Source organism: Trachemys scripta, chromosome 6 (assembly GCF_013100865.1).
Source record: "Trachemys scripta elegans isolate TJP31775 chromosome 6, CAS_Tse_1.0, whole genome shotgun sequence".
NCBI lineage: Eukaryota > Metazoa > Chordata > Testudines > Emydidae > Trachemys > Trachemys scripta.
Window position 1 is genome coordinate 37,693,339 of NC_048303.1, and position 12,032 is coordinate 37,705,370.

A 12,032-nucleotide genomic window follows, 5' to 3' on the forward strand; every position below is an offset into this window, starting at 1 on the left:
CTGGGAACATCAAAGGGAGTGTCTCCATTTTTCTGAAACAGCATCTCTTCAGGTATAGGGATGGCAAACGAAGGTCTTTGGAATAGATATAAGGACACTGAGAAGAATCTTTGCATCCTATGTTTGGCCCTGGAGAGGTGCTTTACAGACTGTGTGTGATTCTATCAGTTTTAAGCATTAGTGGCCATAGGTATGTGTGTACAATTGTCATCACTGTCTTGTTTACTGTACCTGTAACATTAAACTCTAGAATCTGTTGTTTTCCAGCTGATAGGAATCTGACATTCTCTGACATGGAAATTAAATGCATTCCACTGTTCGATCCAAATTCAGTTGTATTAACCTTAGGTCCCAGTGTGATGATATGGCAAGCCCATTATCATGTTAGATGATTCTGTCTTGAAGAATGAATTCTTCATGTGAATGCATGGGAAACAAGTGATATGACAGTCTCATGAGATTTCTCCACCTAGTCTAGTCTAGTCTAGTCCAGTCCAAGCTTCAGTTGTTCAGCGCGGGCAATGCTGCAGGAGTTGTCTGTCAGTAAACAGGGAGTTGAATCAGCAGTCCATGACTTCAGTGGGAGGTTCTAGTAGCATTTTAGTGGGCCAAGGAACATCTGCTCTCTATCATAGTTATTCTGTTGTACCAATAAAATAAAAACCAACAGGATCTTTTAAAAGGGGATGAGGCAAAATGCCACGTTTATTGTGAATACAAAAAGAAGCACACTAAACAAGTAATCATAAATATTCTATCCCATGTACTCACACAAAATACCAAAAGAAGCAAAGTACTAGACAGTTATATTTACTACATTCCATTCACTCACACACACATACACATATAAGTTCTGCAAAGTTGTTATAGTTACCAGCCTAGAGGTTGCTCATGCCAAGTTACTGGCCAGGTAACCTGGGCACGAGGGTGGAGCCGAGCCTTTGTCAGATGTGCATCCTATGCTCCTGGAGGGTGGTTGCAGAACCAGACTCAAAGTCCTTAATCTTTAGGGTCTATTTTTATAGGAGTTTATTCCTGTGCCAGTCTATGGAGGTGGCTTCATCATGCTGTTTCTGAATCAATCAGCAGATGGCACATCCATGATGGCTCCGTGACGGCTGCCAGATGTTATCTTGTTCTTTGGTTCTCCCATCGTTGGGGCTGTTTGGTGGATTCCAGTCTGCCCTCTGGGGGTCATCCGGTTATCTCCACTTAGCGCATTCTTCAGCCGATCGATACTGAAGTTGTAACTCTTAGGCTGGCACTCCTAACCATTCATCTTCTATTCACACACAACATCCATTCACATGCATTCCCTAGCTTTATTTCAACATATATCTCTTTTGACTTTAACCACTCTTAGGGTGTAATGAAACTGCTTAACCCCCTTACCATATAACATACATAACAAGCAAGATAAAGAACGGGAGAAGGGTGGGAGGCTCTGTGTGCTGTTCCGAGGAACAGTTGTTTCTGCAAGGTCTTATCTTTTCTGAGAGCAGACTCTCTGTCTCAGGATGTGCTGACACAATTAGCAGTTTGGCCTTGTAAACTGCTCACAGGGAGAAGAAGAAGAAAAAGGCCTTCTAATTAACACTGCTTTGGGATCTCTAAACTATGGAATGTGGTGGGGGGTTACATTCAGTCTATCTACCATACATCTCCTTACGGCATTAATACAGAAATCATACAGAAATCCTTTGGTATAGTCCGACAATTCATCTTATCAGAAATTTAAATATACAAGCAGAGTGTTTGAGCTTTTAAAATAATTTATTCAGAATAACGGCTTCTAAGTAGGTAACTTTTTTTAGCAAATCTACAGTCAGTTGCGGGTCTGTCTGTTTTGTCGAATGGATTTTGTATTAAAAGAAACAAGTCAGAAAGTGGAACAGAGGAAACAATAGACACTTTCTGAAATTCATGGCACCAACATCCAAGGCACCACTTCCTGTAAATACAATTATACTCAGAATGGTTAAGCTAATTTCGGTTGCTTCAGTGTGTGTCAACCTTTGGTATATGAATCTTCTGACTTGGGAGACCATCCAATTCAACATTAGTGTTGAAGCATGAGGGATAAGAATTCTGTCAAGTTGTCTATATCTTTGGTGTATGAAAGGGAAATGCCAAAGTCTTAGTCTTTTAGACTCTGTCATATCTAAGCTCCTAAGTTCAGAACAGCTGGTTACATCAAAAGCATACTTCCAGATAAAAGAAAATGTCAGACTTGTGCATCAGGAATCAAATTCAATTTTAGAATTCCATCAAGTTGGCCTTAAAAATGTCAGGCCTCTGCTTGTTAAAGGCTTGAAAGGGATCAGTTGGAGGTTTTATAGAGAGAGATCCCCGTCTAGTCTGATGGTTCTTCAGAATAGTGAATCATTAAAATAATTTCTTTATGTACATTTATTTTCATCCTGTAGGTGGAGCTCGGGTACTACACATTTATAAATACAGTAGCTTCATTATTTTTCATGCTTTTTATTTACATGGCATACAGCATGCAGCCACAGTACAAAAATAAGCAAAGTAATACAGAGATGCATTGGTTACCTATAGGAACAGAAAGGATGTGGCCATGGGTAAAAATAGTTCTAAAGTCCCAAAATTGCAGGAATAGTCCACTCGTGTATGAAATTTCTAGAAGGAAATCTGAAGATCTTTATATGACTCAAGATATATTAAATAGAATTTTTTCCTTATTCCAGTTTTGGTCATTAAAGATCTCATGATGTTTTTTAAATGGGTAGAAGTGTTTAACTTTAGTATCCTGAGCCAAATGCTTCACTTCACAGTCTAAAATTTTGTAATTGCTGCATACTAAATTGCTATAATTGCTAAATAGACGTTGCATGTTTGTTTCACCTGAGAGATGGCTACATTTCTGTAGCAGCTGAAATGATTTCTCTGTATCACTTCCAAATTTCTTGATAAAATTGCGTAGCATTTTGGGGTTCTGTAGGCTGAAAAGTACTGCCACAGTGCATGTCCTCAATTTTGCTGTCAATTAAGAGCTTAACATCCTTAGTAAGGCAATATTATGCTGCACAGCATCTATGAAATAGCTGTCCAGAGTGGGCGGGCAGTAAAGGAATGGGAAGAAATGTTTGAGATTACTGAATAATGCCATCTGAAAATCAAATGGAAGGTCTCATGTCTTTGGAATTAACCACACAGATCTGAAAACTAGTGGTGGGAGGGATGTTTCCTAGTTCTGTTCTGTTAGTCATCTCCTGTAATCATTTTAGCTGCATGTTAAAAAAATTAAATGTCTATTTTTCTTTTGCTTGGATTATAACAAGGCCAGTACCTTTGTCTAAAAGATGGTATTTTAATAGTACCATTTGCAGCCATCTCGTTGTTTCTTGTAGTCTCCCATCTCTCTGTCTGTACCCATCCATTCTCTTGTCTTATACTTAGATTGTAAGTTCTTTGGGGCAGGAACCACCTTTTTGTTGTGTTTGTACAGCTCTTAGCACAGTGGGGATCCTGGTCCATGACTTAGGCTCCTGGGTGGTAGGATAATATTATTAGCACATAAGCCCTGCTCTATGCTAGGCCTATTTCAGAATCTACAAGATAAACTAGCTAAAAGCTCTGGTAGAATAAAGTAATATTTTTTAAAAGGTGTATACATTTAAGACACCATAATACTTTCTAAGAATTTGGATAAATATTAAAAACACACTGGGCATGCCAGAAAGATCTCTTAAAGGATCATCCTACAAGGAGGCTTCAATACTGCAATATAAGATAGCCAAAGTGAATTTCATGGAGGATCTTTTTGAATTGAATTATTTTAAATCCTTTAATTCAAGACCCCATTTACTCTTCCTAAGGTTTCATCAATATCTATAAATACAACATTAGGTCATTTTTATTCATAAACACACTCGCTTAGGGATGATTCCCTGTTAGAGTTATATTTTAAGACCTTATCACTTAGTTTTTAATGCATTTAATGTGTGCCATGTTAATTTTATATTCTGTTTTTTAATCAAAATGTTGTGGGGTACCAAGTCAAATGCCTTAAAGAAATTTAAGTATATTACATATGAGTGTCTCCTAAATAATACTGAATAGGGAAGTGACTGAGAAATTATTCTGAGCCAGAGGCTCTAATTACTAATTCAAAATGTAAACGCAGTGATGCATCACTGATTCCTGTTTTTGGAAGTAACTTCAATTATACAAACTACGTTCTAATTAACATACTTGTTCAGACGTGTAAATGTGCATTTTTGTTAAACATGTTGGAGAAAAAAGTTAGTTGTAATACAGAAAACATTAACTTAGTACGTTGAAATTGTGACATCTTTAAAAAATGCTGGTAAAATATACAGCTAATAGTGGTGACCCCTTTCACACAGCAAGCCTCTTAGTGTGACCCCCTTATAAATTAAAAACACTTTTTAATATATTTAACACCATTATAAATGCTGGAAGCAAAGCGGGATTTGGGGTGGAGGCTGACAGCTCATGACCCCCCATGCAATAACCTCGCAACCTCCTGTGGAGTCCCGACCCCCAGTTTGAGAATCCCTATCATAAACCGAATGTTCTGTGCAGTTTTGTACATCACACTGCAGTAGAAATGGGAAAAGTTCCCAACAGTATGTGAATGAATTTCACAAGTTCTGTTATACAAACATAGGGAATACAGTGAAATTAATTATTCCTAGATGTAGTTAGAATCTGTCTAGCCTCTAATGTAGTCCTTGCAAACAGGTTTAAATAAAGACACATTTATTTAATCCTTTCCCCCCTAAAAATGCAAAAAACTAGTTATGGGTATACCCTCAAAGATTCGGAGGTTCTTGGTCCTACTTATTTAACATTTTTATCAATGACGTAGATGAAAACATAAATTGAGGGAGTGGTAAATAATGAAGAGGACTGGTCAAGATACAGAGCAACTTGGATCCCTTGGTAAATGGGGGTTCAAGAGAACAAAAAGGGTTTTAATAAGGCTAAATGTAAACATATACATGTAGGAACAAAATGTAGGCCATACTTACAGGCAGGAGGACTCTACTCAGCGAAGCAATGAAAAAGATTTGGGGGTTGAAGTGAATAATAAGCTGAACATGAGTTCCCCTTGTGATGCTGTCGCCAAAAGAGCTAATGCATTCTTACATATTCAGTCTGGATTCAGGAGGGGATGATGCTACCAAAACAAGGTTCTCTCTCTGACTCAAGACAGAAAATGCATTTGGATCAGGAAGGAAAAGAGGTGGAGTCCATATTGATCTGATGGCAGCCAGTGATGCTGTGTGGCATATCAGGCAGACTGCTAAACTGCTGCAACTTATTCCCTGTAGGCCAATGGTGTGGTTCATTCAAGAAATGATTACCAGTCAAAGCTTCATCCTGCAAGTTGGGGAGAAAATTCATTACCTTAACTGGCTCCATAATGGCCTTCCATAAAGGTCAGTTTTGACTCCCCTTTTGTTCGATGTGTATACACATGCAACCTTCCTGAAGTGCAGGCTGAGAAAAATGTGTATGCTGATGATCTTTTTATTGCTGGCGCTGGTAATGACTTCCATCGGATTGAAGGAAATCTCAGTGAAGGCGAAAATGCTCTGACCACTTATTCCTAGTAATGAAATTCTCAGTGAAACCGAGACAGTGGCAGCTGCATCTTTGCATCTGAACGATCGTCTTACTAATCTTTGTCCAAGGACAGCTACTGCCATGCCATCCAATTGTCACACACCTGGGAGTAAAACTCAACCATAGCCTGACTTACTGGCCTCACCTGGAATAACTGAAAATGACTCTCTTCCTCTAGTGTTTTGATACAAAATACAAAAACTCTCGGGAACCTCCTGAAGAGCAGACCCTTTGGGTCCTTCATACATCTCTGTTGGCCCTGATGTTTGCTTCAGCTGAATACTGCTCTGCAGTTTGGGGGCACACCCACCACACTCAGCTTGTCAACATGGAGCTGAATTCTGCCACTCACATTATTAGTGGCTGCTTGAATTATACACCAGCCTCCAGTCTGTATTGCTATTACTGTTAAATCTGCCTGGAGAGCTGAGACAGGTGAAACAAACCTATTACAGCTTGGGTTGACTTATGCCATATTCTCTTTGTTCAACTTGATAAAATCTTGAGATTCTAAACAGAGAAATGATTGAATTATATATTTATCTCAGTAAAGATCACCCTACATAAGTTTGTTAGCTCTTGCTGAGTTTGCAGATATTTTAGCTAACTCCTATCTGTTGGGTGATTTGTCATATCTTATTAGTATTCATTTTATATCCTATTTTACTGTTGTGTGAAATCAGTAGTTATACTTTCAAAACCATTATTAATAGAGTGAAAAATATCTCTCTTTATTGAATGATGCTTTGTGGGAAGGAAGTTTGATATTAACTGAGCAACTGAGGACATTTTCCAGTCTGAAGAACAGTAAATCAAGTAAACCATGTGTAGCTTCTATTCTGTTTAGATTCTTATACAGTTTCAGCTTCAAGCCACATTCTGGACATTTTTAGTCCTAGAACAAATAAAAACTATTAAATATGTTAGCTTCATTGTTAATTAAATATATAAACATTTGACTTAAAATTAAACACATAGATTTAAATTGATATTTTAGTGAACGCACTGAAGTTAATTAGCTACAGCTGTGTATAATGCAGGGCGATCCATGCAATTTTGTCATTGCCCTTTGTCCTGACCTCCAACTTTTGTCAAGTCCTTTCATGGGCAGAGACAACAAGAATGCCAGGTTTTGTAAAATTTACATCATCTGTATGATACTATTAAAACTACCAAATTCATGTCACACATAACCAGTAACAGATGGGAATATGAGACTCCAGGAACATTGTATTACTACAAAAGATTAATGCATGAACTCAGTGTGACACTTGCCCAGCACTGCCTGTCACACTCTATCTTGTATTTTAGAATACTCAATTCTTTTCTGTTCAACTCTTCACTACTGTGGTGCCTGGAATTTTTCATTGCAACATTTTCTTATTTCTGCATACCTATATTAATATGTGACAAAGTGGTACTTGCATTTCAGTGCTGTCAGTGAATGTTTTGATTAAAACCAATTTAAAATGTTTGTGTTTGACACAAAATAAGAAGTGATATTCATCCCCTGTGTGTGCTACAAGAAATGCAAATTTGATTTGTGGTGTGAATAACCGTTAAAGATGCATCTTATTGTGCTCCATTTATATGAATGAGTATTTTCTTAAATCCAAGATCCATGCATGCTCATACAGCGAAGTGCACAATATTGTTCCTTTTTTCCCCCCTTGGGAAGAACGATTAAGTGCCAATGACAACTTTTATGTGCTACCCTTTTAAACCAAACAAGTGTACAAAGGTATTTTTAAAAGATTAGAAGTATGAGATTTTCTAATTATATAAAAAGCAACAGAGGGTCCTGTGGCACCTTAGAGACTAACAGAAGTACTGGGAGCATAAGCTTTCGTGGGTAAGAACCTCACTTCTTCAGATGCAAGTGAAGAAGTGAGGTTCTTACCCACGAAAGCTTATGCTCCCAGTACTTCTGTTAGTCTCTAAGGTGCCACAGGACCCTCTGTTGCTTTTTACAGATTCAGACTAACACGGCTACCCCTCTGATTCTAATTATATACATGCTTATAACTGTTTAGTCACTTACTGTAATAGAGAAAGTTAGTTGAAAGATGAAAGTAGCACAATTTTTGTCTTTCTAACTTCTCTGTTCCTAAAGGATGTATTTACTCATAGTCCATTGAAATCAATGGGAGTCTGTCTTTTGACTTGAATGGACATAGTACACAGCTGTAAACCAGCAGATAGTGGCGTTTCCCTAGCAAATAAGAAAAAAGATTAGAATTCTAGAAAATAATTTTTCAGTTGCTGGAAGTAATTGCTATAATAAACCAAAAATTATACAGTTATGACATCATAAACGTGTGTTTTTGGTCTCTGAGTTTACTCTACTCTGCATTGAAAATAGGACAGTAACTGTAGTGCATTATCATGCATTTTGTAGAGAAGAACATATATTTTTATTACAAAAAAATCATGCTCAAATTCTCCACAAAATTTCTGCCCTATTTCATTTGCTGCCCCTATTTGTAAGGCTACCTGTTTATGGGAAAAGATGCATGATAACAAATTGACACAACGGCCTAGCAACGCTCTTCTGGATAACAGAATGTAAAGAGTTAAAAACAAGGACAGGGTGAAGAGTTTAGGTTTCACTTTTAAAAATAAGTTTTGTAACAGCACTAAAATACTGTTGGGGAAATACCATCACTTCTGGAGTTGAATGCAATTACTGTTTCGCATTGTACATCAACAGTTATGGATGATAAGTGAAGAACAGCATATCCAATTGAAATTTAAAGGAGAATCTAAGCAGCAGTCTTTTGCACAAAAGATTAATATATTACAAAGATTCGTCCTACCGTTCTGCCCCAATGAAGATTACCATTATATTTCTGATAGGTCTCAGCCTCCCATGGTTTTTAAAACTAGATAAGACTAAGTATACTTAGACCTCCTCTTTCTAGTATTTAGCCACTTACCTTTCAATTGTTAGTGTCTTAGGATTCCTGTCATTTCTTTAACCCAGGCTACTATGTAGATCCACCTCCCTCTTGGTTTGTAAAAGCCATTGGTGAGACAGTGGGCCCTTTGGAGATTGTCAGTATCTCATCATTTTATGGTAGAGTGCCAGGTGTTCTGAAGGAGTTAATGAAGCTTCCACTCATGAAAATGACCAATGCCATTTGTTTTATCTTCTAACTTTGGACAAAGACTGTGTCCATGATGATCCCATTAGATCTGTCTGCTGCCTTAGATACAGGTGATTGAGGTATGTTGACACATCTGAAGCCCTTAGCAGAAGTAGCTGAAACTACTCCTTTTCATACAGAGGACCCACAAGATTATTATGGTTTGTCCACCCTAGGGTTCTCATTCAGGGTACAATAGATTCTACCCTGTTTGTGATATTAAATATGTGTCTTTGGCCCTGAGGAGAGTTAATAAGGAGATATGAGCTGTGATAGCTGTAGTATGCAGATGGTATCCAGCTGTATGTTTCCTTTATGTTTGATTTTTGCCTGCAGTGGGAATGGATGACTCAACATCTATAGCAACTTGGATGCAAAGTAACTGATTGAGGCTCAGTCCAGATAAGAGAGAGATTTGCATGTTCAGGGAAGCATCTGAAAAAAATGGCTAGATTATCATCAGAATCACTAACTGATCATGTGATGCCATTTACTGTAAACCGGTTTTGCAGTCTAGGGGTTTTATGAGACACTGGGCTGCTACGGGATGTCCAGGTAGCACCCATGCAAAAGTGCATTTTTCCATCTGTACTTGAAGATAAAGAGTGCTACCTCTTGTTTCAAATGCCAACCTTGCTACACCAAAATTTGTCACCTAATTTTGTCACAAAATGCTCTGAGGGGCTACACTTTGAGAGCATTTAGAGATTGAAGCAAAACCAAAATGTGGTAGCCTGCTTATTTTATGGATAGGTGTGTATTTGTACCATTATTATAGAGCATAATACATAGCTTTACATTGAGAGCACAAAACACCAGTTCTCTGAGTTACACTTGCCTCTTGTGGGCTTACCAGGTGGAATTCATGCTTGTTGGAACAAATTTTTAATGCCCTAAATATTTTAAGTCTGCGTTACCGAAGAGAACACATCTGCTGGTTGTGCTACATTATCACAGTTGTGGTCAGCAGATGTGCCTGAATTGGAGCTACTTGATGTAAAAGAGTGGAGCTGCTGGTATGACATTCTCCATGAGGGTCACTAGAGTCTGCAGTGTGCTTATGCACTACAGGCTGGATTTCTTAATCTTCTGGACATGTTGGAAATTCATTATTTTTTTTATGGCATTTGGGAAGAGGATGGAATGAGAATTGAATGGGATTATTCATTGGCTACGTATGATTAAGTTTTGGGACTGGGTCAGATGGTGGTAGTATAGGCAAAGGCTGTGGATTTAAGTAAGATAATGTGATTTTTTGTGAATTCTTAAGTTTTGTAGGAAGACTTGGCCCTTGGTATGGGAATTCTTATTTGTGTTCTATTAATCTAGATTAGTATATACTGTACACATATGCAGTTACGTGTCTGTACATTGTAGTAGGAGGAAAGCCTGAGACATAAGCCCTTGTATCAGAGGCTGCTATGATGCCTGGGCTAAAGTAGTAGTCAAAGCTTTACTGATATAAAGCAAAGACAAGCTGTGAGCAAGATGCAGGACCTGCTCACAGAATCTGACAAGAACGGGGCTGATATTGCAGAAATACACATTCCTAAGAAGTGCTAGGTACAGAGTACTCACGCAAACACATCCCAATATCAAGTGGTACCAGAACTTCCTGATATCAAGAATGATACAAAAACATTCCCCGAGAAGAATAGGAACACACTGACATCCTCACCCCCCCATCCCCGCTAAAAGATAACAGTATGTAACAGAATGACAGTATGTAATAGAGATGTTTTAATTGAACCAACATGTACAAGGTGCCAGGTAATAACTAGCCACATCAGGGGGCAGTACGTAACCTGTTTGTATCGGGGTACAAAAATATATCTAGAGGGAGAGTTTGTCTAACCTAATGGAAATTCCTGCCATTCACTGAGCTGATCCATTGTTACGGGCATACATGTGGTAGTGGTCCGGTAGAATCTGCGGGATACTAGTACCATGCTTTGTCAACAATAAACCTGGCCTGATGCCTTCGTACCTTGATGGATCTTGTGGTCATTGGGCGGTTCGCTCAAGATCTGCTGTGCTGTCTGTCTGTGCAGAGCTGGGGAGAACACAGAGAGAACACGAACACACATGAACACACACACCCCCCCCCCCCGAACATCTAACTACAAGCATGTGCTCATAGGAATTACTGATATCATTAACTTTCTCTGCTTTTATTTTTTTTAAAAAACCCTCAAATCCTACAAAATGTGTGCATAGCTAGTCTATGTAACCACATAATCCTATAATTGTTACCCTCATCCTCCACACTCCTCATTGGTTTTTTACATCCACTTTTTGTTTAATTTAGATTTAAGATCTTCAGGCAGGAATAGTTGCTTAAGTGTTTTTACAGTGCCTACCCTGATCCTAACTGGAGAATCTCATCTTGGTGCCACGGTAATATAAAAATGTAAAACAACAAATAGGTTCACTGTGGAGATAAAAGAAGGCAAAAGTGATTTCAGCCACTATGGCATCATGGAATTAAAGCCCGTTTCATAATACATATGCACAAAGGGACTAAATAAAGGTTGCACAGGTAACCTTATTTTTGCCAATTCTTAATTTGTGAGTGTTTGACTTTGCAACCTTGCTAATGTTCCTTTAATGTAGTTTTTTGTGTGTAATTTCCTATGTTTTTGTAAAGCGTGTTGACACTTGCATAGTTCATCACAGGGTCAGAACTTTAGAACCACTGCACAGACCTCTGCCGCTACAGCTAATGGAGTACCCGATAACAATGGTAGGTTGTCATCCTCTGTGTGGACCAGTACTAGACACACACTTTGGCAATGAGTTTCACAGATATTTGCTGACATCAGGGGAATGGTTAGACTCAGGAATCTTGGGTTCCATTCCAGACTCTGGAGAGAGATGTACTCTAGTGGGCTCAGACTTTTCTGCTTGTTTCTCTTAAGCTTGACCCCTTCTGTCCTATCCCCTTCCACCTGTTCCTGTTCCAGTGCTGTGTCTTCTCTCCCTCCCCTCCCCCCAGCTTTTTGTCCCAGTCCTAGTCTTCCTCTCTGGGATTGATGTCCGATACCCAACTCCCTCCCCATACCTGTCCCAGTCTCCATATCCAGCCAGGTTTCCCTTCCAATTTGCATCCGAAGAAGTGAGGTTCTTACCCACGAAAGCTTATGCTCCCAATACTTCTGTTAGTCTCAAAGGTGCCACAGGACCCTCTGTTGCTCCTTCCAATTTCTCTCTCTTCTCCTCCATTCCTCTGTTTCCCATTCTTCATCTCCTGCTCCCAGTTCTTGATCC

The 12,032-nt window shown here is 38.8% G+C and overlaps 1 protein-coding gene across 2 annotated transcripts in view; it reads left to right on the plus strand.

Annotated features, from left to right (window-relative positions):
- The window catches only part of CWC27 (CWC27 spliceosome associated cyclophilin), a 206,432-nt gene that overhangs the window by 42,984 nt on the left and 151,416 nt on the right, over positions 1-12,032 (plus strand). Inside the window, exon 11 of one of the 2 annotated variants that reach the window (XM_034773081.1) lies at positions 5,325-7,379. The exons of the other annotated variant lie outside the window; for it this stretch is intronic. Coding sequence (XP_034628972.1) covers positions 5,325-5,430 — 106 coding nt within the window. The 3' untranslated portion in view covers positions 5,431-7,379. Of the gene's footprint in view, positions 1-5,324; positions 7,380-12,032 lie in introns of those variants that run through there. 2 annotated transcript variants of the gene reach the window in all.